The sequence below is a fragment of the Marmota marmota genome, unplaced genomic scaffold (assembly GCF_001458135.2).
Source record: "Marmota marmota marmota unplaced genomic scaffold, marMar, whole genome shotgun sequence".
Classification (NCBI taxonomy): domain Eukaryota; kingdom Metazoa; phylum Chordata; class Mammalia; order Rodentia; family Sciuridae; genus Marmota; species Marmota marmota.
The window spans coordinates 45,707,433-45,734,028 of NW_026000016.1; the positions used below are offsets into that span (position 1 = coordinate 45,707,433).

General features: G+C 52.2%; 2 protein-coding genes and 1 long non-coding RNA gene across 3 annotated transcripts; 1 reads left to right on the plus strand and 2 right to left on the minus strand.

Moving 5' to 3' along the window:
* Positions 1–8,754: 8,754 nt before the first annotated feature.
* Positions 8,755–14,767, plus strand: Gpr37l1 (G protein-coupled receptor 37 like 1). Its single transcript, XM_015483836.2, has 2 exons — positions 8,755–9,485; positions 13,318–14,767. The coding sequence occupies exons 1-2, from the start codon at positions 8,856–8,858 to the stop codon at positions 14,128–14,130; spliced, it is 1,443 nt and encodes a 480-aa protein (XP_015339322.1). The 5' UTR covers positions 8,755–8,855; the 3' UTR covers positions 14,131–14,767.
* LOC125618528 lies at positions 11,977–17,915 on the minus strand. Its single transcript, XR_007349869.1, has 2 exons — positions 17,864–17,915; positions 11,977–12,699 (listed from the first exon to the last, which is right to left on the minus strand). It is a non-coding gene; the product is annotated as an uncharacterized LOC125618528 (long non-coding RNA).
* Positions 17,916–18,123: 208 nt separating this feature from the next.
* On the minus strand, positions 18,124–23,340 carry Arl8a (ADP ribosylation factor like GTPase 8A). Its single transcript, XM_048809681.1, has 7 exons — positions 23,302–23,340; positions 21,481–21,561; positions 21,120–21,193; positions 20,197–20,290; positions 19,939–20,006; positions 19,634–19,704; positions 18,124–19,194 (listed from the first exon to the last, which is right to left on the minus strand). The coding sequence occupies exons 1-7, from the start codon at positions 23,323–23,325 to the stop codon at positions 19,145–19,147; spliced, it is 462 nt and encodes a 153-aa protein (XP_048665638.1). The 5' UTR covers positions 23,326–23,340; the 3' UTR covers positions 18,124–19,144.
* Positions 23,341–26,596: the final 3,256 nt, after the last annotated feature.

Sequence of the window (26,596 nt, forward strand, 5' to 3'; positions counted from 1 at the left end):
TGACTTACCCTGATGTCTGGGATGTTGGCAAGATGGCCAGATGTCCCTCAGCAATCTAAGCCAGAGCTGCATGGCCAGACTGGCTGGACAGTGAGCCCAGAGACCCCCTAGCATGGAGATTTCAGGGGGCCTGCACCCTGGGAGCAGGGGAATGAGGCAGATTGTCAGTAGGGGGAGGGACTAGAGGGAGGGAGTTGATACTTATTAAGAATACTTTGTGTCAGGAATATGTTATTTGTGTCATTTAATGTTTAGGGCCATGTTGGAGGTGCATATTATTTTCCTTATTTGCAGTTAAAAAAAGGGGGTTCAGTCAGGTTAAGTGACTTACTCAAGGCTGCCCTACTAAGAAGTGAGGGAATATACATCTATGTGACTCCATTTTCATGCAGTGTCCAGGACAACCCGCCAACTTCAAAGAAGTGGAGGAAGGGGCTGCTCTTCTGCCCCTGAGGACTTGGGAGGAGAAGTTCAGCCATCTTTGGTCTCAGTTCCCACCCAGTGTGCCCTCCAAAAGCTGGCCAGGCAGAGGCTCCCAGGGCAGTGTCCGCCCCTTCTCTCTGGCTCTGTGCTACATTCTTTTGCGCTGAGCTCTGGGACTGGCAGCTCAAGTCAGGACATCAGGGCAAGAAAGCAGAAAGGACACGGCCAGGGCACCTGGCAATAAATAATCTGCTTGTCCAAGTCCAGCGGCCCTGTGGCTGCAGAGAGCAAGGTGAAGAGGGGAAGATGGCGAAGTGGTGGGACCCGAGGGCAAGTGGCTGGGGGGACGGGCAGCCAGCTCGGCAGCAGGCCCCTGGGACTCACCCAGTCACCACTTAAACAGACCTGGGCAGCTTTCCCCATGAGCCCCGGACTGCAGGGGAACCCCCCACAGCCACAGTCTGGGCTCCCTTCTCCCCTAAGATTTGTATCCCAACCCTCTTCACCACCCAGCGCTTCAGAACCGGACTCAGACTCCAGAGGGTTCCTCCAGCTGCCTGAGGGTGAAAATCCAGTGCAGGTGTTGGTAGGAATCAGTCCAATGTCCCTGAATTCATGGCGGGAGCGGAGATATGGCCCCACCCCTGCCATGGCTCAACTGCCTGGCTCAGAGCGTCAGGGCTGGGTGACAACGGACTCCACCCAGCAGGCTGGCTGTTCCAGGAGCCAGTCTGTCCTCCCCACCGCTACCTTCCTGCCTGGAGCTTGTCTCCTCTCCCTTCTGCAGAACTGGCTGCCCCACTTCCACCTGGACTCTGTCCCTGGACAAATCCCCTCTGAGTCTTCTTTCTAGGAAGGCTGCTTTAGCTCACCCCAGCCCGTCTGGTTGCCCCACTCCTCCTTCCACCCTCACACACCTCTACTTATGGCCATGGCCCTGCTCCGTGTGCATTCTGTGAACTGTGCACACCTGAGGGTCCTCTGTTCATGCGTAGGTTCTGTCTCTCCCAGGGACAGCCCAGAACCAATGGGAGGGTTTTTCTTGAGCCACATTTCCAATCAGGGAGCAACTTCTACATTAGTGTAGCCATCTAGAATCAGAATGGGCTGCTAGGGAGCCAGGCATGGTGGTATATGCCTGTAATCCAGCAACTCAGGAAGCTGAGGCAGGAGGATCGCAAGTTCAAGGCCAGCCTGAACCATTTAGTGAGATTCTGTTTCAAAATAAAAAATTAAAAGGTCTGGGGAGGTAGCTCAGTGTTTAGGGCACCCCTGGGTTCAATCCCCCAGTACGGAGGGGGAACAAAACAGCAAAAGGGTGCCTTGAGAGGTAGTGACCTCTTTGCTTCTTTGCCAATGGAGGGGTTAAGAAAACGGGCTTTTGAGCATCAGTTCTGTGTCTGGCACACAGTATGCATTCAGTAACCATCTGTTAGACAAATACTTGATTTACTCCCTTTCTATAGTATGTATGTTACTCATTAAAACGTGGGGTGTTGAGCCCAGTGGGGTGGCACATGTCCACAATCCCAACTACCTGGGAGGCTGAGGAAGGATAATTGGAAGTTTCAGGCCACCCTGGGCAACTTAGTGAAAACTCGCCTCAAAATAAAATTTAAAAAGAGCTGTAGCTCAGTGGTAGAGTGCCCCTGGGTTCAGTCCCCAGTTCCACAAACAAAAAAATTCAAGGCTTTTTTTTTTTTTTTTTGAAACCAGGGATTGAACCCAGGGTGCTCAATCCCTGAGCCACATCCCCAGCCCATTCTGTTTTTTCATTTTGAGACAGGGTCTCACTTAATTGCTTGGGAACAAGCTAAATTGCTTTGAACTTGTGATCCTCCTGCTTCAGCCACTGGGATTACAGGCATGCGCTGTGGCGCCCAGCTGGAGTTCATTCTGATGGGCCAGCAGTTGGTCTTGAAGTGTTAGTCCCTGTGGTTACTCTGGTTTGGAAGGATCCTTAGCGGGAAGCCCTAACCTGGATGACAGTCCTTAGGCACATAGGAGCATCTCTCCCAGCCCTCTCTCTGTTGGACTTGGATGAGAGTAAGAGGCCTGTCAGTGAGTTCCTGGTGGTGGTGGTGGCAGCAGGGCAGCTAGGAGCCATGGTGGAGGGGCTCGGGGACCTGAAAGACATGATGACCCCTGGCGCCAGACCATTTGGCTCTTTGCTGTGGCTCCACTGGTGTCCCTTCCTTTGCAGTTGGACCTTCTGGTCTTGCCTTAGCCATGATGTGGGACAGTGAGGAAAGGTGGTGGGGTGTGTGTGGAGCATGGTGTTACAGGGGAGCCAGCTGCCATGGCTGGGGAAGGGGGACAGAGAGCCCACAAGGCAAACAGCGTCTTGGGGCAAGAGTAGGGGATGGTCAGAAGTCTTACCACTGCCTATCTTGTGAGTTTATTTTTGCTGAGAAACCTAGAAATTTGGTATCATGGAACAGGTAGGATTGGGTGAGCACTTTTCTGTCTCTGCTTGCTTTTTTTTTTTTTTTTTTGGTACTGGGGTTTGAACCCAGGGCTGCTTTACCACTGAGTCACATCCCCATCCCTTTTTATTATTTTTATTTTGGGTCTCACTAAGTTGCCCAGGCTGGCCTTGAACTTGTGATCTTCTTGCCTCAGCCTCATGAGTCACTGGGATTATTAGCCTGTACCACCATATTAGGCCTTTCGCCCTTCTCCCTTAAATGCACATTTTAAGCATCTGCTGAATACTAGGCACTGAGAATGCAGATAGAAAGATCTCGGCCTTGTTCACCAAGAAGTTCAGTGAGTCCCTGGTCTGCAATGTTCCAGGGTGTGTTCCTCCCTCTGCACCCTCCTACAAGCACCTGCCCAAGGATTTGCTAAGGGGACCCCCACTCCCCACCAGTCACCATTTGACTGCAATGGGAATACCTTAGGTAGTAGTTCTCAAACTGTAGTCTGCATTAGAATCCCATGTGGAGCTAGGGATGTAGCTCAGCGGTAGAGTGCTTGCCTAGCATGCCCAAGACCCCAAATTCAATTTCCAGCACCACAAAAAAGAAAAAACAAATTCCTTGGAGGACTTGCTAAAACACGGATTGCTGGTCCCACTCCCAGAGTTTCTGATTTAGCAGATCCAGGGTAGGGCCTGAAAGTAGGCATTGAATATAGATTTCCAGGTATTGCTGTTCCTGCTGATCCTGGGACCACACTTGGAGAACCACTGACTTAAGTTGTACTAGAAATTTTACCTTTAAAAAAACACCTGCACCACAGGGCATGGTCGCACATGCTTGTATTATCTGGGACTTGGGAGGCTGAGGCAGGAGGATCACAAGTTCAAAGCCAGCTTCAACAACTTAGTTAGGCCCTAAGCCACTCACTGAGGCCCTGTCTCTAAATAAAATATAAAAAGGGCTGGGGTGTTGGGGTTATGGCTCAGCGGTAGAGTGCTCGCCTAGCATGTGGGAGGCCCTGGGTTTGATCTTCAACACCACATAAAAATAAATAAAATAAAGGTATTGTGTCCAACTACAACTAAAAAATAAATATTAAAAAAAAGGGCTGGGGATGTGGCCCAGTGGTTAAGTCCCCTGGGTTCAATCCCTGGTACCTTCTTCCCAAAAAACATGCCCTCACAATGACCACATTTAATAAATAAAATCCTTACGGAACCTCAGACTTGGTATTTGGTATCATGGAACAGGTAGGATTGGGTGAGCACAAACCACATGTTTCCTACCATCCTTTCTCCAACCTCTCTGAGGAAGGATGTGGAGCAGCTTCTCCTCTCCACTGTGGGGACCTGGGTAGCAATGACAGCAAATAGGACAATTGGATTCTCTGCTGATTTGCTGAGATCCCATCCCTGATGCGCCAGGGGCTCCTCCCCTGTCCTGCATGAGTGGTGGACCCAGTCCTGGATCAGCCTTGACCTTTCTCCCACCCCCATGCACAGGCAGAAGTGCTTGGTGCTGATGGCCTTCCTGGAATCTGTGCATCTCCTGTTCTGGCTGCCCAGCTCCCCATCCAGAGACCCTTGAAAATAACCTGGCCAAGTCCATTGTTCCTCTGTATCCCAACCTGTAGGACCCTCTGTTGCTTTCGAGAACATATCTCAGACTTGGAACAATGCTCATTGCTATTTATTAAGGAGTAAGCTGAAAGACAGAGTGGTTCTATGACCTCCATGTCCTTCATTATAATTTACAGTTCTGTTATTTGGGCCTATTTTTTTCCCCCAGTGGCTGCCTCAGTGAATTTCATGAGGACCGAGGTCACGTCATGTCCTTTACTCTGTTTGTGAGTATCTAGAACACCCAGCACACAGTAGGTACTCAACAAATATTTGTAAAATGAGTGACTCAGTGATTGCTGACATCGTGGGGCTAGTGAGCAGCAGAGTTGGCATCAGGCCACAGTCCCTGACTTTGGGAAGCACACTTTCCTGCTAGTGGCCTTCTGAACCAAGTGCCCCTGGGTTCTGGAAGCCCAGAACCTGAAGGAGACTCAACATAGCAGGATCCAGTGGGCTCAGACTGTCTGAACCTCTCCGAGCCCCCATCTGTGCCAGCGGCAGGCAGAGAGATGTCCCTGGCAGAAGAGCTTCTCCGAGCATATGTCCTCCCCGCCTCTTTGCCTCCTGCCTCTCAGTGCTTCAATTTTGAAATCTGTGACGTGAAGACAGTAATGAGTGTCCTTGGAAGGCTGCTGTGAGAATTGAATGAACCCACGCTAGCCAACAGCCCCATTCAGGCACCGCTTGCCGTGTGCCCGGCCTTGTTCTGGAGATCTGCACAGATGAACTCCTTCAATCTTCTTAGCCAGCCTGGAGCATGCTCTTTCCATGGAAGCCGAGGTACAGGTTAAGCACTTGACCAAAATCACATACATGGCTAGTAGTATCTGCAGTGACATTCAGGCAGTCTGGATACAGCAAGTGCTCTCAGCTGGAGAACACCTGGTACGTAGCATCTAATAAAATGATAGCTCTTACCATGGGTGGTAGGGGCCCTAAACCTTCACTTCATTTAATGCTAGGGGACATCTCCAGCCTCTCTGCCACCCTGTCCCACCTAATTATCTTTTCTGGAACCGCTATTTGGGGAAATTCCCAGGGAGAAGAACGGGGAATTCCTGGGATCATGGAGAGCCATTCCCAAGGGCTAGGGAAGTCTTCCACTTCACCTGGTATGCTTCTGAATGAGATTTCCAACCTGCTACTGACAGAGGAATCTTCCAGAAGTTGAAGAAGGGGTAGTAGGCGAAAAGCATTTTGGGGATCCATGCTGAGTACTCTTAGGAGGGGTGGTGAAACAGTGGACAAGTGCTATCATCTCCCAAATCTCTTTTCTGATGGCCTAGAGAGTATGGGCTGGGCTTGGGCGGAGCAGGCGGGACTAGAATGGGAGGGGGTGCTGGCCTGCAGCCCAGCCCTTAACTCCCATCACTAGACATTTGGTTCCACCTAGTGGCCTCATGCATTCCAACTGTCTTATCAGAGACCAGCAGAGGGGTGCTCTTGTAGAGATTCCATACCTGCTTTGTCCAAGGCACACCGTGAGGTGGGGTGGGGCATATTCACAAATAGAAGGAATGAGCAGAGAACTAACATTCTCTGGTTCCATGTGCCAGCCCCACACTGGGGTACCTGCCTGAGGGGCACCAAGGATCTCCTGCCAGAGACAGGTCTGCGCAGTGCCTGGCCTTGGTATTTGATTCATCTGAATAATAAGAGGATCAGTGTTTCCCTGACCAGGCTACTTCACCTCTCTGAACCTGGGCAGTCACAAAAAGTTAAGTGATAATCATATCAAGTGTTTAAGACAGAGCCTGGATAGGTGTGGTGATGCATGCCTGTAATCCCAGCCATTTAGGAGGCCGAGGCAGGAGAGTTGCAGTTTCAAGGCCAGCCTCAGCAATTTAGCAAGAACTTTTTTCAAAATTAAAAAAAAAAAAATCGGTGGTAGAGGGCTGGGAAAGTAACTCAGTGGTAAAGCACCCTTCGGAAAAAAAAAAAAAAAAAGTGCAACATTCATTAACAGAGCTGGGCATGGTGGTATCCTGGTATAATCTCAGCAATTCTGGAGGATCACAAATTTGAGGCCAGCCATGACAAGTTAGTGAGACCCTGTCTCAAAAATAAATTTAAAAAGGGCTATAGTTGTAACTCAGAGGTAGAGTACTCTTGAGTTAAATTCTTAGCACCAAAAAGAAAAAGAGAAAGGAAGAACATAGCAGCTGGTGAATGATCAATAAATGCTACAGATAACAGGATGCTATTTACCCTAAACCCGTGCCCAGGCAGCAGGCGGTGGGTCTCGTTGACAACAGTCTGGTGCCATGGGAGTTGGTAGGAGAGAGATCTGAATCACTCTCCAGCAGGCTTAGGGGAGCTCAGCTCTGAGCAGCAACCCGCGTGGGAGGCTCAGGGCAGGGTCTTGTTTCCCCCACATGTTTCCTACCATCCTTTCTCCAACCTCTCTGAGGAAGGATGTGGAGCAGCTTCACCTCTCCACTGTGGGGACCTGGGTAGCAATGACAGCAAATAGGACAATTGGATTCTCTGCTGATTTGCTGAGATCCCATCCCTGACGCGCCAGGGGCTCCTCCCCTGTCCTGCATGAGTGGTGGACCCAGTCCTGGATCAGCCTTGACCTTTCTCCCACCCCCATGCACAGGCAGAAGTGCTTGGTGCTGATGGCCTTCCTGGAATCTGTGCATCTCCTGTTCTGGCTGCCCAGCTCCCCATCCAGAGACCCTTGAAAATAACCTGGCCAAGTCCATTGTTCCTCTGTATCCCAACCTGTAGGACCCTCTGTTGCCTTCGAGATCATATCTCAGCTCTTTGGCTTAGTGTACAAAGTCCATCCTGGTTCTTCCTCTCTTGCCCCAAGTGCTAATGCCCTCTCCCCAAACTCCCCGTCATGGGTCGCAGCTCCATGACATTTTGCAGGAACTCCATGCACTTTCACATCGCCAAGCCTTTGCAGGTGCCATGTCTTCTGTCCCTAGAACCCTTCTTTTCCAGGGTCTTCCTTGGCAATTTTTAGGATCCATTCAAATATTGCCTCACTTTGGACCCCTTCCAGATTCCTCCAAGCTTCTCTGGAATCCCTTGGCATTGTGACACTTGTCTATCAAGCATCTATCACACTGAATTCTAATTATTGATTTGCATATTTATTCCCCCCTGTGGACTAAAAGCTCCTTGGTGGCAGAAGTCTTGCATTTTTGTGCACTGAAGTTTCTAGAGCATGGCAGGTACTCAGAAAAGATGTGCTATTGCATATGTCCTTCCACCTTGTGTTGGCTCAAGGTGTGTGTGTGTGTGTGTGTGTGTGTGTGTGTGAGTGTGTGTGTGTTTGCAGTACTGGGCACCAAACCCAGGGCCTCACATATGCCAGACGAAAGTGCTCTACTACTGAGCTACATCTCCAGCCAAGAATGTGCTGTTTTGAAATCTTGCTAGTTGCTGCTTTCCTCCGGGAGTTTGTGTGGTTAGGAGGCAAGCAGATGGGCTCTTGCCTGTTGAGAATAGCATCAAGTTCAAGGCTCTGGAGTTAGATCCAGGATCTGTGTCTGGCTCGTATCAGCTTTGTGAAAAGTGACTGACCTCTACAAATCTCATATTTCAAACCTAAAAATATGGGTTACAATAGCACTTAGATCAATTCTCCAGCAGGCTTAGGGAAACACAGCTCTGAGCATGGACCACACATAGAAGATAGCAAGGGTTCAGCAAGAAATTAGCTGAACCTGGGCATGTTGTCGCATGCCTGTAATCCCAGCTACTCTGGAGGCTGAGGCACGAGGATTGCAAGTTTGAGGCCAGCTTGGGCAACTTAATGAGACCCTGTCTCAAAATAAAATAAAAGGGCTGTGGAAGTAGCTCAGTGGTAGAGAGCTTGCCTAACATATGCGAGGCCCTGGGTTCAATCCCTAGCACTGCAAGAACAAAATAGAACAAAAACCCTAGCTGTATGCTAGGACTTAGTAAATGTTCAATAATCGCAGTGAGTCTTGTCGTTCAGTTGTGTGTTTGTTTTGGATAGTGCTGGGCGTCAGGATGGAACTCGGGGCCTCCTGCTTGCTAGGCGAGCCCTTTCCCACTGAGCTATATCCCCAGTCCTATTGCTCAGTTTGAAATTAGGAGCTGCCTTAGAATTCACTCCAGTTATTCTCCTGCCCCCTGAGGGGCCTAGAGTCTGATCTGCTATGGTCCAGGGGCCTGAGACGGAGTGTCCTGGAGGATGATATGCTGAGGGCAGCAAGGACTCCTCTGTGTCCAGCAGAGGGCCCTGGCCAGCCTCTGGCCAACAGGGTGGGAGGGAGGGCTGGCCATGCCAGACGCCTGACTGGAGGCGGACCCAGCCGGCCAGCTGCCTCTCTTGATTCTGCCCGGCACTTGGGTCTCCTGCCCTCACCTGCTCTCCCCAGGGCAGCTGTGTCCTGCTTGTCCGGCCATGCGGTGGCTGTGTCCCCTGGCTGTGTCTCTTGCTGTGGTGCTGGCTGCAGGGCTAAACAGGGTCTCTGGGGGTGCCCCCTCACCCTTGGGCAGGCACAGAGCCGAGGCCCAAGAGCAGCAGAGCCGATCCAAGAGAGGCGCTGAGGATGAGGAGGCCAAAGAGGTGCAGCATTATGTGCCTGAGGAGTGGGCTGAGTACCCCAGGCCTATCCACCCTGCTGGCCTGCAGCCCACCAAATTGTTGGAAGCCACCAGCCCCAGCCTGGACAAGGATGGGGGCATCCTGAGCAGCGGGCAGGAGCTGAAGGGCAATCTGACGGGGGTGCCGGGTCAGAGGCTGCAGATCCAGAACCCCCTGTATCCGGTGACCGAGAGCTCCTACAGCGCCTATGCCATCATGCTCCTGGCACTGGTGGTGTTTGCTGTGGGCATAGTGGGCAACCTGTCCGTCATGTGCATCGTGTGGCACAGCTACTACCTGAAGAGTGCTTGGAACTCCATCCTCGCCAGCCTGGCCCTCTGGGATTTCCTGGTTCTCTTTTTCTGCCTCCCGGTTGTCATCTTCAACGAGATCACCAAGCAGAGACTGCTGGGTGACGTTTCTTGCCGGGCCGTGCCTTTCATGGAGGTGAGTGTGTTCGCTTCCAGAGCTCGGCTGCGGGGCTGCAATTCCTTGAAGCAGCTCAAAGTCTCTTTAGACCCTGGAAGTGGGTGCATAGAACCCCAGATCCCTGCGGCTCTGCCTTCACTCCCTTCTCCCCGATGCTGGGGAAGGAGGCGAGCTTGGTGTTGGTGTCCGGTAGCTGTCAGGAGAGCAAGGTGGGCCAGGGGATGTGGCCGTGTGCAGGACCCTGGGTTCCAGTCCCAGCCTGGCCTCCCGCCTTCAAGCAAACTCAGGGCAGGTCTCTCCCTGGTTCTCTAGATCGGAGCTGCTGCCTCCTCTGTCCCTACCCTCCCCCATTGTTCCACCCAAGAAATCCCTCTGTCCTTTGTTGTGTCTCCTTCTTTCCCTGTGTACCCATGGCCGCTGCCCCGCACCCACAGCTTCCCATCTTAACTCCTCGCTATCCTGCCTCCTGGGCATTCCTGCTCCCTGCAAGTGCAAATGCCTGGAGGACAGCCATTCCCCTCCCGACTGTGGTTATTGGTGTCATTGCTACCATCTCCATCAGTTACCCTCTAAATCCTCTCTGAAAGAGAAGACCCACTTCTGGGCCCTGGAGCCAACAGGGGCTCTGGTCTCCACTCTGCCCCTGACATACTGGGTGTCTCTGGGCAGCTCACACCTCCTTTTCATTTCCTTATCTCCCACCCTAGCAGGATGGGTAGACCAGATGGCCCTTCTAGCTGGCTCGTTCTACAATTCTAAAGTAAGTCACTATGCCCTCACTTCTGGATACTTCTTTGTTAAGATAAGCACATGGTTTTAAAGGTTGCTTGGCTCACCCAGAGACAATTTAATCACTGCCTAAGTGTACTCACATATGTGGATCAGGAAGGCTGCTGTCTCTATAAGAGAATACAAAACAAGCAAGTGGCGTGTGTGTGTGTGTGTGTGTGTGTGTGTGTGTGTGTTACTGGGGATTGAGCCAGGGCCTCACACATGCTAGGTGAGTGCTCAATCACCAAGTCACCTCCCCAGCCCTCAAGTGACCTTTTAAATTTTGGTTACATGTGATGTAATAATGAAGACTCTAGTGGCTGTGACCTCCCCATGAAGGCTGGTTTTACTCTATGAATGATGCTCTGTGACCCAGGTGACCTTCCTGTCTGGTTGAGGAAGGAATCAAATATCATTTCTCTCTCTCTCTTTCAGTACAGGGGTTGAACCCCAGGTCTTGTGCATGTGAGGCAAGCGCTCTACCCCTGAGCTACATCCTCAGCCTTTAAAAATTTAATCTAACTTTATTTTTTTACTTGAAGAATACAGAAGTAATTTGATTTCTTTCATTGAATAATGCAAAACACAAATTTTGACTTCATATATATTCATATGTAACTTTTTCTCTGACATTCAAAACTCAGTAGATTGGTGAATCCAGAGGAACTTCTGTTACCATTATATGGAGCATACTATATTAGTTTTTTCCAAAGTTGATCCCAAACCATTTCTTCTTTTATACTCTAAAACATCTTTATTATGTGGTTGGATGAGCTAGAACCACAGGAAGCCAGTGGTGCTCAAGGTCAACCCAACTTTCCAGCCCAGTCGGCTTTGTCACATGGTGAGTTCCCCAAGTAGAATTCCGACCGTGCTGAGGGGCCCCCTCAGGAGGCTGGCGGGCGCCAGCAGCCACAAGAAGGATGTAGCAGCACAGATGGTGCCATGTCGTCATACTTAATTTTATTTTGAGTTAGGGACTCGCTATGTTGCCTATTTGCCCTTGAACTTGGCCTCCTTCCTCAGTCTCCTGAGTAGCTGGGATTACAGATGTGCACCACTGTGCTTGGTCAGGATCAGCATTAGATGCAGGTCCTGGTCCTACCCAGTTGGCTGTGTTCGTGATGATTTCATGGTTGGACAGACTCTCTGAAGCTGGTCTTAAAAATTAGGATTGGGTCCCTGTTCCCCTGGTATTGAAGACCAAAACTCAAGAAACACTGAGGCAAGAGCAAAAAGTTTTATTAAAGGATAGAATGGAGAGACTCCTCCAGAGAGGAGGGGGTCCAGAGCTGGTGCCCCTGGACAGACTCTATAAGATCAGCAGTTAGAACTGTCCTTTCCTCTCCTCCTAAAGCCAGGAGTCCAACTAATGGTGGCGCAGAGGTACTCTAACTTGATAGGAGACCCTACAACTCAGGATAACTTTGTCCTCATCTGGTGCTCACAGCCAGAGTGAGTTGTGAGTGGTCAGACACAGGACTTCAGAACTGGACAGTCTAGATAAAAAACTGGGCTTTTGCCAATTGCTAGCTGATTGAGCCTGGTAAGTTACTCACCTGCCTAAACCTCAGTTTCCTCATCTGTAAGTTGGGAACAATAGTAACAGCAATAACTATTTGAATTATTATTTTTTTTCCTTCTACTGTTGGCCAGGGAAGCACTCAACCACTGAGCCACACTACTCAGCCCCTCTTTTTGGAGGTTTAAATGGGTAATATGCATAAAGTGCTTAGAATTAAAATCAATCAACATATGGTGGCTTTTATTGGGGGATGGTATAAGGGGAAAAAGGACAAAGGCTGACTTTATGAACTTTCTTGCTTATGGTTGGAGGTGAATGGATACCCGGCCTTGCTTGACTGTGGGTCCACAATGCCTAATATGTAGACTCTGACCCCAGGAAAGAGATGGTCCGTGAGCTGATGGAGTCTCGGCTGGGAGATGGGATGGGCTTGGGGGCACAAAACACACTTGCCCAGAACTCTCTAGTTGGGAGGATGTCAGGATGGTCCCTTGCAGGGAGCTGGGGAAGGCAGCTTGGGATATTTTTTGAGACATGGAGAAGGAAGGAGAGAGCATGGTGTTGTTGCCAGAGGCTGGAGGCGGAAGGCAGCTCCTCTGCAGGCCTGGGCTTCCCTGCCAAGAGAGGGGGCTGGGGTTCTTACAGAGGCCACTCAGCAGTGCGAATAAGCCAGGGATTGTGTTCTCCCAGCCAGAGAGGGAAGAATTTGGATGTAGGGGGCGGGTGGTCAGAGCCCAGAGTGTGGTCGAACATCACTGGATAGCTCCGGAGGGTTCTCTTCTTCTTTTATCCTCTTTGGCACTTTCTTCCCAGTGGCTGGGGCTTCTTCCTCTTGGCTCACAGGGTGATCTTCCTGTGTATTTGATGAATAGCACGCAGGGATGGTGGGCCCAGGCTGCTTAATGGGGGCTGCTCCCCACACAGTGAGGCCCTGGGCTTTTCAGGACAAGCGGAGAGGAAGGGAGGGAGGGAGGGAGAGAGAGAGAGAGAGACAGAGACAGAGAGCAAGCGAGCATGAATGAGTGTATAAGCCACGTTTCCCAAGAACTGCTCCCAATGAATGCACAGAAGTGGGTACAGGAAGTGGAAAGAGCTTCAAAGAGCCAGAACTTCCATGTCTTTGTCCTGGGTCTTCCGTAGTGATGGTTCTCAAATGATTCTCAAGCACTGGGGTCTGGAGGAGACAGGATGAACATCCCCTAGCTCAAGGAATGTCTCTGGGCACCTCCTCTTCCATTTCCTTATCTCCTACCCTATCAGGATGGGTAGACCAGATGGCAGGTGTGGGGTAAACTTCAGCTCTGTCATTTAAGATTTTTTCTGCTTGACCCTTAGTTTCTTCTTCTGTGAGATGGTTGACGGAGGGTTTGACAATGTATGGAAGAGGACTGATGGTTAGACAATTCTCACCAAATGGTAGCTATCATCATTACTATTATTTCCATACCATATAGGAAGTAATTCATGCTCTGTTTGGCCAGAAACCAGAGTTTCTTTCCTGTCCCACAGGTTCTGATCATGTGCCTCTGTCTCCCTCCACACCCTGGCCCACAGGTTTCCTCTCTGGGAGTCACGACCTTTAGCCTCTGTGCCCTGGGCATTGACCGCTTCCATGTGGCCACCAGCACCCTGCCCAAGGTGAGGCCCATTGAGCGGTGCCAGTCAATCCTGGCCAAGCTGGCTGTCATCTGGGTGGGCTCCATGACTCTGGCAGTGCCCGAGCTCCTGCTGTGGCAGCTGGTACAGGAGCCAGCCCCCACCACGGGCACCGTGGACTCGTGCATCATGAAACCCTCAGCCAGCCTGCCCGAGTCCCTTTACTCCCTGGTAATGACCTATCAGAACGCCCGCATGTGGTGGTACTTTGGCTGCTACTTCTGCCTGCCCGTCCTCTTCACGGTCACCTGCCAGCTGGTGACGTGGCGGGTTCGGGGCCCGCCGGGTAGGAAGCCAGAGTGCCGGGCAGGTAAACACGAGCAGTGTGAGAGCCAGCTCAACAGCACCGTGGTGGGCCTGACCGTGGTCTACGCCTTCTGCACCCTCCCGGAGAACGTCTGCAACATTGTGGTGGCCTATCTCTCCACTGAGCTCACCCGCCAGACCCTGGACCTTCTGGGCCTCATCAACCAGTTCTCCACCTTCTTCAAAGGCGCCATCACCCCGGTGCTCCTCCTGTGCATCTGCAGGCCGCTGGGCCAGGCCTTCCTGGACTGTTGCTGCTGCTGCTGCTGCGAGGAGTGCGGGGCCTCAGAGGCCTCGACCGCGGGGGGCTCGGACAGCAAGCTCAAGACCGAGGTGTCCTCCTCCATCTACTTCCACAAGCCCAAGGAGTCCCCCCCACTCCTGCCCCTGGGCACACCTTGCTGAGGCCAGGCCCCGGTGGGGATGGGGGCACAGGAGGAGGGGTGGAGCAGGCAGGGAGGGGCACCATCCCAGCCGGAGCCGAGCCTGCTGTTTCTTTCCCATAGGTCTTGCTTTTCTGCCCATCTTGCTGCCTAGACATGGACCTGGCTCCTCTTGACAAGGTTGGGGGTGTCAAACCTCTTTTCCCAAGCAGGGCCTTCCATGTTGCTCTGAGGGGCCTTCTAGCTCTGTCCCTTCCACAGGTGGGCGGTGATGCTCCTAGGTCCTTAGAGCTGCCCCAAATCGCTGTCCCACCACCTGGGAGCCTGAACTTGGCCTTCCCTACCTTGGTTGCAGCTTGTTTCCTTTCTCTGCCTTGGAACCTGACTATATGGTGGTTGAATCTCCCCAAGCGTCATCTCCTCATCCCCCGACCCAGGGACCCATCCTGGAATGGGGGGTTCCGCCTGACCAGCCTCAGAACCCTTTTCTCTGGACTGAATCTGTCCCTGCCATGGACACCTCCTCCCTTCTTTCAGAAGATTTCTCTCTCCTCCCTCGTCCTTTCTCTGAGGTACCCCAGGTGGCCCTCTCCAAACCTCTCTCCTTAGGTACTTTCCTATAGAAGGCCCTTCTTGAAAATAAACCAGGTAGAACTCAACCCTGTGCCCCCTGAACTTTTTGTGCCATGTCCTGGCAGTGTCCCAATTCATCTGGTCCTTCCCCAGGCCTGGGCAGCGTCTTGGGGGCATTCCTCCTGACCACCTTGGGTCCTGGCCTGTGGCTGCTGCCTGGCCCTGGGGCTCTGAGAGCATCTGACTTTTGAGAAACAAGGATGGAGGTCTTGGGGAGGAGGAGAACTGAGCCTTCATCCTGGCCTAGACCCAGAGTCCCTGGGAAGTCAAAAGGCTGCCAACTTATCTCCTCTGGAGCCCCCCTCTGGTTTCCCTCTCTTCACAAAGCCCCCATTCGAGGGAATCCATGGCCTCCCCTCTCTTCGTTGCGGGGCTTCCCAGCCTCTCTCGCTCTGAGAGCGGCTCTTGTTCGATTTCTTAGAACGGACTGTTTTGCCCGTAGACGGCCCAGCTGTCTGTCCCCTGCCTGCCCCCACCCCACCCCCACTGCACCCTTCCTGCCAGGGCTGCATGCTATGTCCCCAACAGACCCTGCAGCTCCTCCTGTTGGTCCCCGTCCCTGAGGTTAGCTTCCCCCAGCTCGGCCTCTGGTCCTTCCGGAGGGTCCTGAGCCTTGCTGCCCCCTGAGGAGCTGGCAGGCCATCAACCAGAAGTCATGCTCCACCTCGGTCACCAACGCTCTCTGCCAGATAGGCTCAGCTTCCTCCTCCCCTGCCTAAAGCTCAGCTCTGGGTCCGACCAGACAGTCCCGTCTGCCAGGCCACCTGGAACCCCCATCTGAATGGAGCCTAGGATGATAGAGGCCAGGGGCTTCTGGTGGCCCCGGCCCCATTCTCCTCTCTCCAGCCACCCACACCCTTGGCCTCAGCCTGCCCAGTGCCCAAGCTTCCCCCCACCTCTGGAGATCTTAACTGCCTTGTTCTTACTCCCTGGCACCCACCCCTGGGGCTGCTGATGCCGCCAGGAGAGCGAGGCTGTTGCTAGGCAATGGTACTGCCATGCGCACACCATTTGTGCCGGGGGATGACACCCACCCAGTTTTCAGCAGACCTGTTGCCACAGTGACGGGAACCCCCAGCTTTGTAGAAACTTTAGATGGGGGGTGGACTGGGGGCCAAAGGCGGGGGGGGGGTGCTGGAAGCTGCCAGGGGTGCTTCCTCCCCGTTCCCCCACAATCCCTTCTCCACCCCAGCCCCCCACTCCTAACACCAATAGCTTCCTAAGGGAGGCAGGGGCGGGGGCGGGTGAACTGAGGTGAAGTCCGGGACAGGGGCAGGGCTGAGGCTAGAAGGCTCGGGGTGGGGGGCACCTCAACATCCTGTTTGGGGGCACTTTTCCACAAAGGATCCCCTTGGCCCCTCCCTCCTGCGGGCTGGCCTGCTCAGAGATGCAGGGGGTGAGGTGGTGGCTGGAAGCCCCTGCCACTGCCGCTGCCTCCGCGGCCTGCCAACATGAATGGCTTGCAGAATTAGTCAGCAGGCTGGCCTGCCTTGGGAAAGAGCCACTGTCCCTCCAGCCTGGGCCAGCTAGGGAACAATGTGGGGTTTGTTGCTTAGGGGTCCCAGGCTTGCAGTGGGGGAAGGCACTGGGGTGGGCGGTAGACTTGAGCTGGGGTCCTCAGAGGAGGTGTGACACTTACCTCCGAGGGCAGCCCTCAGCCCCTGCTGTCAGGGGGAATTCTCTGAGCCTCCCCTCTGTCCAGGGACCCCCTCATTCCATCTAAGCTGCAGCATTTACCCTGGGGCCTGAATGCAGCCACTTAGCCTGTCTCCGCTTCCTTAACTGGGGGGCAGAAGCAATCCCTCCTTCACAGAGGACTGTGGTCATTAAATGAGACAAGATATGTCAAGCATCTGGCCTCGTGCCTGCTGCCTTCTCTTTCTTTCTAGAAGGTCGGGGTCTTCTTAAACGCTTCCTAATCACGGTGTTTAAATTCATCCGCTTTTGGCATCAAAGCCCCGAATATGATAATTTACGTATACCACATCCCTAGTCTGTTCCCTGTTCAACTTAAACAAGTTCCTAAGTCTTGTTCGGCACCTGCTCCATGCAGGCACTGGGCTGGGGTGACGCCTGCTGACTTACTGGTAACCAATTTCTCCTGTCTCCAACTTTAACCCTCGTTGAAGGAGGACAGGATCTGAGGCAGCTCAGCCCCGAAATTCCTAGATGAATGAAGCTGTTGGTCCATCCCCAGGCTCTGGGCCGCAGGCAAACCCAGCCACCTTCATAGTCTCAAGGATAGGGCCAGAACCTGAGCCCACCCTCAACCTCCTTAACTGGATGGGCACATCTCCAATTCTTTAGGGGTTGGAGGTCACCCGAGAATCACTTAGCTCTAGTTCCCAAATCCCATCTACAGTCCTTCCTCAAATTCTTCTGGCAATGGGGGCTTGCCGCTCTAGGCAGGATAAGCATGCGATGGCTCTGGGGTGAGCAGTGCCTCCAGGAAGCGTCCCTGGGCACAGAGGAAGGGGCTGGGAGAGCTCAGGACTGGGGAGGCCAAGGGCACAGGGCCCCGGGAGCCCATCTGCAGAACTAAGAGTGAATGTGGCTTCTTCTTCCTGCAGTAGTAGGAAGGGACAGGATGTTCTGCAGAGGCCTGCTCCATTTCCCAGGGTGAAGGGGAGGCCGGGGGAGGCGGAGCCGGGAGGCAGGGCTTATTGAAAACTGGGTCAAGATGGCTTCAGATTTGAGTGAGCAGAGCCTACCAGGCTCTGGGGTAGTAGCTGCAGGTACCACAGAGAGGTCTGGCTAGACAGGAGGGGTGGGAGGAGGACTCAAATTGGCAGAGGAATGAAGGTAGGGCCTCTCCCAGGAAACCAGGAGCATCAACACCAACCGAGAGGTGGAAAGGAGCAGAGCCACCAGGCTCTGGGGCCTGAATGCAGGCCTGGGCTACTCTGAGAAGACAATTAACTGGTACCAGCTGCAGAGTGGGGCTGGGGGGTGCAGAGTACTGGTTCTGATCCAACCCTGTGGATGAGGTCAGGGGCCTGGAAAAGAGAAGGGCTAAGGGCTGCGCTGGCTGTATGGACACAGCTCAGTCGGAGCACAGTCCAGCCTCCAGCCTTGTCCTCCCGCCACCCTGACCCAGGCCCTGGGCAGCTCCTTCGACAGACCTACTCAGCTTCGCTTGGCAGCTGACAGTTCAAGGCTGGGACCACATGAAAATCTGAAAAGAGAACGGGAAGGAGGCAACGCTGGAGCTCAGACACACGTGTGGGCGGCTGTCCTGTGAGGGACCATTGTTCCTGGCAGGAGCACGTGCCCACCGTGGGCGTGGCTCCCCCTGGCTGTTTACGCCCAGTGTGCTGGGTGGGCTGGTATCCCCGTGGGTCTGCCACCAGCAGAAAAATAACTGGCACCACGCACCCCCCCCAACACAAAATTGGTAATTTATTGTTGTCATTATTAGGAGGCAAAAAAATGTAGTTACAAGAATCATATTCCAAACAGAGGTTAAATATGAGCTGAAAAGTGTAAAAAAGGAAGAGGAACATCACTTTACAAATCATTAAATTAAACAAATAAACAAACAAAAAAACCAAACCCAAAGAACCAACCCCCCATGCTGAGTTCTCTCCTTGTGCAACTCTGCAAAATGAGAACAGAAAATGAGGTGGGCCGTGGAGGTGGGAGCCCTGGGTGGGGCAGGAGCCAGGGACCAGGAACAGGCGGAGAGGGTGCTGGGGCAGCATGGACACCATTTTCCTGCCCCTTAGGCCTGGTGGCCTCTGGCACCTGGTTGTGCCTGGTGGCCCTACCAAGGCTGGGGGCAGAGAAGTTCCCACCTGCCTGTGGCATTGCAGCCCTGTGGGGACAAGCCAGATTGGGAGACAGATACACACAGGACCGGGGTGTGCGGGGGGGGGTGGCCACCAGTAACCTGGGCTGATACCTGACCCAGGTGCCAGGCTCTGCCTTTCTGGTCTGAACTTGCACCAAGCCCACCCTGCATCTCTCTCCTTCTCTCCAGATGGCCCCTCCCAGATCCTAAATGGCCCCTGCAGCATCAAATGGTTGATTTTAGTCTTTGCTTAAATTAAAAAATTAAAATATATATACATATATATACTGTACACACAGGACAACAACAGAGAGTGTTGAAAAGGGAAGTTGAGGCGTGGGCCAGGGGGAGCCGGGGCTGTGGGAGGGAAGCAGGGTTGGGTGAAGGGATGAAGGGAGAGAAGGGGGAGAGGTTAGGGGCCCAGTTGGGGGGCAATTTATTTTACAATAAAAACAGGAGTTCAAACCTCAGCAGAATGGGTCTCTGGGAGCCCCAGAGGGCCGTCCCCACACTGAGTGAGGGGGGGTGGGTTTGGGGGGATGGGGTGGGCGGGGAGCTTGGCTTCAGGTTTAGATCACTGCCGTCCCTGGTCGGAGGGAGAAGGGCCACGGTCTCAGCTTCTCCGTGACTTTGAGTGTTGAATAAGCCACTGTAGGGTGATGTCTGGGCAGGAGATGAGAGAAGTGTATAAGGCTTTGCTGAAGCTGGCTGGAGAGTGACAGTGAGCCCAGGGTTCCCCAAACCACAGCCAGGGAGCACGTCGAAGGGCACCCAAAGCCCAGGTTGACAAAGCTCCACAGCCCCAAATGGAAGGCGACAGAGCCCCGCCTGTAGAGTGGCCTGGAGTTGTCTGGTTCAACCCAGAACCTCAAAGGTGCAGAAGGGGGCTAGTGGCCCAAAGTCATACACCACTGAGGCAGAGCTGGAATATACTCAGAGTGGGGCCTCCTGGCTGCCCATTGCATCCGAGGACCACAAAGCTTTGTGCTACAGCTGTGGACTGGGAACCTCTGAGAGCCCAATGCTAAGACATCCAGAAAAGGTCTCCTCTCCCTTCCCCACTGCCACTCCCCGAGGTCAGTAGCTCCCCAAACTCACGCACCAATATTGTCCTTCTCTTTGCAGGAGATGGAGTAGCAGCAAATCTCTCGGTCCTGGATGGCAGACAGATTCCTGGGGGGAGACCACAGTAGAGTCTGCTGAGGTTGGGACTGCTTGGGGACCTGGGACTAGGGAAAGACAGGGGCTTTTTCTGCCTAAACCTGCTACAATGAGGGTGAGGCTCTTGGAAAGGTGCGTTCTGCTGCCACCATGTGGTGAATGCTAAGAACTGCAACAAGCCCAGCCTCCAGGTCAGGTGGCTGGGGAATTTGGGGAGCTGGAAGTACAAAGAATCATCAAACTCACATTTTTTCTATCAGTTCCTTCTCATCCAGTGCCCCTGGGAGATCTCGCTTGTTACCCAGGACTAAGACCTACAGTGGAGGAAGGATGAGGATTAGATGTAGAGCAGCCCCGCCCTTCCCCACCTCCTCTCCCCACCCTTGGGACGCAGGCTTTTCTCCCACCCCCAGTGACCTCCCAGCCAAGCTCCCTTGCCCCTTTCACCCCCAGTGACCTCCCAGCCAAGCTCCCTTGCCCCTTTCACTCCATTCCCTTGCTGACCGGGATGCCCTGCAACTGAGGTTTGTCCAGTAGGTTGTGGAGTTCATTTTTGGAGGCCTCGATCTTCTCCTGGTCTGCAGCATCCACCATATACCTGGGGAAAGGCAAGGCAGGACAGCGCGTGGACACCATGCAGGGGGGGTGGGCAGGAAGGAAGAGGGAGCTGGTGCTGGGAGCAGGAAACTACTTGCTGCGGGGTGGTCCCTTCTGGAGCTGCGGGCGAGCCTGGCTGGGCTCAAGGCTCTAGCTCAATGAATGCTTTCTCAATCTATTCAGGTAAAAAACTGGTGACTCCTGGGGCCACCTCTATCCTGGCATCTGTGGAAGCTGTTACTCGTGTGGCACAGGCTTGGGCCCTGTAGGATCAGCTGTAAGTCCAGCCCAAAGTGACCCATTTAGGTTCTCATAAAAAGCCTACGTAAGGCAAGAGTGGAAAAAACAAAGGAAATCCCAGGATATTTTCTTGCAGCAAGATGCTTAAAAAAAAAAAAATCAGGTTAAAAACCATCTATTGTCTGTTCTATCAGGAAAACTAAACGACCTATTGTCTGGGCATATATATGTCAAGTAAAATTATTTCTAAAACATAAGGCAATGAAACACCCCCCAAATTCAAGACAGTGGTGACGTGAGCTGGGGATAGGCAGGGGGACAATGAGGAGTCCCCCGACAGTCCAGCTGGTTTGCTGGGGCCCTGGTTCTTAGACTGGGCAGCGTTCCAGAGCATTTACCTAATAAGAAACAAGCAGGGTGCAAAACAGGCAGATTGTGCACAGGAAGTTGGCCCTGAACCCAGGACTAGGTCTGATTCGATTCTGTGCCTCTGAGGTCCCTGCAGATAGTGTATGTGGCAGGGAGTGGGGTGGGATGGAGGAAGACCAGGTAAGCGGAGGAGTCCTTCAGCCCCACCGGCCCATACTTACACAATGGCACTCACTCCCCGGCAGTAGCGCTCCCACATGCTGCGGAAACGGGGCTGTCCCCCAATGTCCCAGAGCTGAGCAAGAAGAGGGTGAGATGGCCTCAGTAGCAAGTAGGTGACCAAAACCCATCTTGGCTCCTTAGCAGTTCCCCCTCCTCTCAGTTTCTCCTCCTCTGTCCCCACACCCTTCCAGCCACCTCTGATACCTTCTGCTCTCTTTTTCCAGTTTCCCAGCGATGGGACCCCTGGCCTCTGGTCTCCCTGGTCTGCTCCTCCCAAGAGCCCCTCTGGCCCTCCCCATCACAAGTGCTCCTCTACAGCCACCTTGCTAGTGCCAGTAGTTTCAGCCTCCTGCCCCTCACCTTGATGGTCACGTTCCCTTTGGTGATTTTGCGCATGTTGAAGCCCACGGTGGGGATCATGTCTTCATTGAACTGTCCTGACTGGAGGGAAGAGTCAGAATTGTAAAAGGTGCAAAGCCCAACAGGCCCAGATGTGCCCTCCCTGTGGTCACAGGCCAAGGGGCTGCAGGAAGAATGCAGCACTGAAGCCAGAGTCTCTTAGACTTCCCTGAGGCAGTGAGGCATGGGGCTCAGTGTCACAGGGACCTTCTGTTGAATGCCTCTTGCTTGCAGGCAGGATGGTCCACAACCAAACTAGGTGTCCACCCTGCACCTGGAGATCTCTTGTGAAGAGGCCCATCTTCCTCAAGCAATCTCAAAGTTTCTCAACCCAGACTGGGAGAAAGTTCTTCATAAGGTCTAACCTATGGCACTCTGTTAAGTGAAGCCTCTTGACTGTATTTAGTCTGCAGTGGAAGGGAAGAATAAATTACTTCCCAGGAAAAGGACCTGGAACAGGTCATGGTCTAACACTCAAGGGATAAATCAAGGAAAACAGACATATTTTCAAACTAGCAGTAAATGTTCAAGTGAAAATTGTGGGGTGAGGTGTAAATTGACCACTCTCAAAATGTAATAAATGCCAAGAAATTTCAGAATTATCCATGGTTAGGCAGGCACAGTGGCATCTATGCCTGTAATTCCAGTGGCTCAGGAGGCTGAGGCAGGAGGATCTTGAGTTCAAAGTCAGTCTCAGCATCTTTGTGAGGCCCTCAACAATTTAATGAGGCCCCATCTTTAAATAAAATTTTAAAAAAGGCTGGGGTTGTGGCTCAGTAGTTAAGTGTCCCTGGGTTAAATTCCTGGTGCCAAAAAAAAAAAAAAAAAGAAAAGAAAGAAAGAAAAAAGAATTAACCATAGTTTTTATTTGCACTCTACTCCATCTGATAGGGCGGATAACCCACACTCTATTATTTGTTTCCATGCATCTCCCCCTAGACCCAAAGCTTCTTAGGGAGAGGGCCCATGCCTACAGCAATAGCATTAGGGAATGTTTGCTGACTATTTGAGAGTTGATTGTAATTCCATTCTCCATAATCCATGTTCAAATTCTAGTCATTTTCACTTCTCCCCTCTAAACTGTCTCTAAGATCTCTGGATTGTTCTAAACCAACCACAGACTTCAAATAAGGCCAGACTTAACTCCCTCCGGGGTCATCTCCACTCACATAGGACACTTCTGCTCACTACCCAGAAGGAGACGGGGCTCACTTAACCCTGAACTTGAGAGGGACAGCCCTGTTCCTTTACCACATCCTTTTTTCCCACCCAGTGAAAGAATCAGTTGCCTTGGTTCCCGTAAAGAGGTCAGGGGTTCTGACCACTGGCCAAGCTGTCGGAGATGATCAGTTCTTTTTCAGCACCTCCAAGTCTAAGTGAAGACCCCTCAGGTCCTCTTTGAGCACCCTTCCCTTCCATCCACAGGAACACCTGCTCCCCAAGGCCTCAGGGTGATGTGAGAACACAGTGACCATGAACAACACCCAGTGACAAGGTAAAGCAGGGGTTCCTCATCTGAGGCTTTAAAGGTCCCCTGGATTTCCTGAAATTGCACACCATCTCTGTGTGTGATGCTTCGTTTATATGTACAGTCACTCCTTGGTATCCACAGGGGTTGGTCCCAAGAACCCCTCCACAGTACAAAATCTGGGGACGCTCAAGTCCCTTAGATAAAATGGCACAGTTATTTGCCTATAACCCACACACAGCCTCCCTTATATTTTAAATTATCTCTTGATTACTTATATCTAATAACAATGCAAATACTATGTAAATAGTTACCATATTGTCATCATCCTGTATCATTTAGGGAAAAATGAAAAGAAAAATTAGATTTATGTTCAATACAGATGAAATTTTTTTGTGTGAAAACTTTTTTTTTTTCCCCCCAGTACTGGGGATTGAACTCAGGGGTGTTTAACCACTGAGCCACATCCCCAGCCCTTTTTTATATTTTATTTTGAGATAGGGTCTCACTGAGTTCCTTAGGTCCTCACTAAGATGCTGAGGCTGGCTTTGAACTCATGATCCTCCTGCCTCAGCCTCCGAACTGCTGGGATTACAGGCATGCGCCACGGTGCCCAGCTTGAAAAGTATTCATGAGAGGTCTTGCTATGTTGCCCAGGTTGGCCTCGAACGCCTGGGCTGAATCTACCCCCTTGCCTTAGACTTCCAAGTAGCTGGGACAAAAGTCATGCACCACCATGTCTGGCTTCTTCTGAATATTTCTGATCCTTGGTTGGTTGCATGCAGAGATTCATGGAGGTCTGACTGTACGCTTCTTGGGGGAAAGGGTCCCTAATTTTTCTCAGTTATCCAAAGCGTCCAATAGCCCCCCAGAAGTTAGGAATCACCAGGAGAAGTGTGTACCTGAAGGAGGACTGCCTGCCCTCTGGCAAAGTAAGGAGAACTAAGGGTGGGCCTGATACCCAAGCCCCGGCATGACTCTGGGCTGTGGGACTGGGCACCTGCTGGGCCAAAGGACACCCCGCCCTATCCCAGCTGACGAAGAACATGGAGGGGTTTAGGGTGTAGCTCAGTGGTAGAGTACTTGCCTGGCATGTGTGAGGCTCTGGGTTCAATCCCCAGTACTGCCAAAGAAAGAAAGAAAGAAAGAAAGAATTTGGAACTGGGTGTGGCAGTGCACATCTATGATCCCAGCTCCTCAGGAGGCTGAGGCAGGAGGAGGACAATTTCAAGGCCAGCCTCAGCAATTTAGTGAGACCCTCCCTATCTCAAAATAAAATAAATAAGTAAATATAAAGGACTGGGGATATTGCTCAGTGGTAAAGCATCCCTGGGTTCAACCCTAGTATAACAAAAACCCCCATAAGTCTGAGGAAGGAAGCCCAGTTCTTATGCATCACCATCACAGGAGAGCTTTAATAAGATACTTTATCCTCTCTGGGACCCAGGGTTTCCTACTATAAAAAGGGGGAGAAAGGTTTTGGTTTCCTAGGAGTTATGAATAAGGCTAACCAAGTGCTTGGAATTTTCTTTCTTTCTTTTTGTGGGGGTGATGTAGATAGATCCCAGAGTCTCCCCACATGCTAGGCATGAGCTTTGCTACATCCCCAGCCCTTTTCACATTTTTAAATTTTGAGACAGAATCTCATTATATTGCCCAGGCTGGCCTTGAACTTGTGATCCTCTTGCCTCAGCCTCTTGAGTAATGGAGATTACAGGTACCCGCCACCACGCCTGTCTAGAATAAGTTGTAATATGGCACAGGAACCATCATTGGTCTTTAGCAATAAGACCCACAGGCTCCCAAATAGATGAGAATCTAGCCTGGTAGAATGTGACCTTGGCAAAGAAAGATGCTAGGAGAACTTCAGGGAGTCAGGTGACCCCCCCCCCCCCCCACGAGGAGTCTCTTCTGTTCAGCCATCGTCAGAGCTAAGTTGGATCAGGGTATGACTTAATTTCCCTGCCGATGCCTCCCAAGTTCCTCAGGTAAGAACAGAAGTAATCTTAAGTTATTTAGCCCAACCTCTTGTCTCAGACTTGGACATCCTCTGGCCCATTCCCTCCTGGGTCCACTCTAACTATTATAAAGTTCTTTATAATGCATCAAGAATCCATCTTCCTATAATTTCTAGCCTTTTGTTCCTAAATCCTGGTGAGTACTGCAAGATTAGTTCTTCCATAGGACAGTCTTTTATTATGCTTTTAAATATTTGAAAATATCCGTTTCCCTGGGCTAAAACATCTACTTTTCTACCATCACAATTCTTTCACAACTCAGATCAGGTTTTGTTTCTTAGAAGCGCTGTAAACTTTCTACCTAATTTCTTTTCAAATTCCTATTAACCTGCTGAGCGGCTACACACACTCAATTCACTTCCTACTTAAAGCCAGACCTCATCCAGTGAAGAAAAGAACCCAATGGGAAGATGCCGAGACAGAGGCCAGGGGAACACAGGGAGGTGATGCAGAAAGTCAGCGGTGGGCATGGGAACAGAGCCCTGGGTTCCTGGCCCTTCATTTCCAGAAGACACTACTTATTATATACAGGGTGAGCAGAAAGTCTGATGTGGTAGCGCTGGTTGTAGATCTGAGGACACTGGAGTTACCCAGATGCTGGAATTCCAACTGCAGTCTGCAAGGGGCGGTTTTTCTTGGAAGTCCTCTTTTAGGGAAGGGACTCAGGGTCCTGCTCTTTTAGGATGTACCAGTTGAAGTGATAAACTTAATATCTATCACGGTTCTTGGAAATCCCATCTTTGGGTCTAGGACCAGTTCCCTGGACAACCCTAGAGTCTGTCCCAAGGTTTCCTGGGCCCCACAAGCCGGAGTCCTGCCTGGCTGGGAAATGCAGGCCGCAGCCATTACTGCAGCCTCAGCTCACACACCCAGGGAGCTCATCTTCCCTTTTTTGAGAGAGATTTTAACTCCTTCTCCACCACTCCCCTGGCACAGAAAGACTATAGTAATCGCCCTCCTTAGTTTTGACTCCCGGATGCCCCCGGAGCCACTCTCTGCCATGTCCCCAAGTGGGTAGCGCCCCTGCAATTCATCCTCTGGTAGAGAGTACCTCCTCTTGCAACTTCTGAGCCAGGCGAAGACTCCAAACTCCCTTTACGGTGCCATCCTCTCTGGACCCCCGGCGACACCACGGTCCCGGAGAGGTTCCGGGAAGGAGGAGTCTGGGTCTGAGCCAAGGGCCTCAGCTGACTCCTCTGTCCCTGGGGACTACCTCCCCTCTACGCGGTGGGGTCGGGGCATCATCTATCAAAATGGGATGGAGCCCTCAGGGTGGGACTGGGTTGGCCCAGGCCCCCTCCCAAGCAGCTCAGACCGCCTGTCCCGTGACGCTCTTTGCGCGGGGCGGAAAGGCCCGGGCACTTTCGCCCCGTCATGCCCCCTTGCAAGGGGGCCTGTCTCAGCCCGCAGCGGGTCCCAGGTGCCTGGAGACCCCCCTCTGTGCCGCCAACCCCAGAGCGCCACCCATCTCCTGGATCCCCCCTCCCCTGCCCCCAGCTGTGCCATCCTGGCTCAGGAGGGAGAGCGGGTCGCGTGCCACTCGGGTCCCCCACCGGCCGTGCTAGGCCCCAAGCGCCCGGGGCCGGCTCCT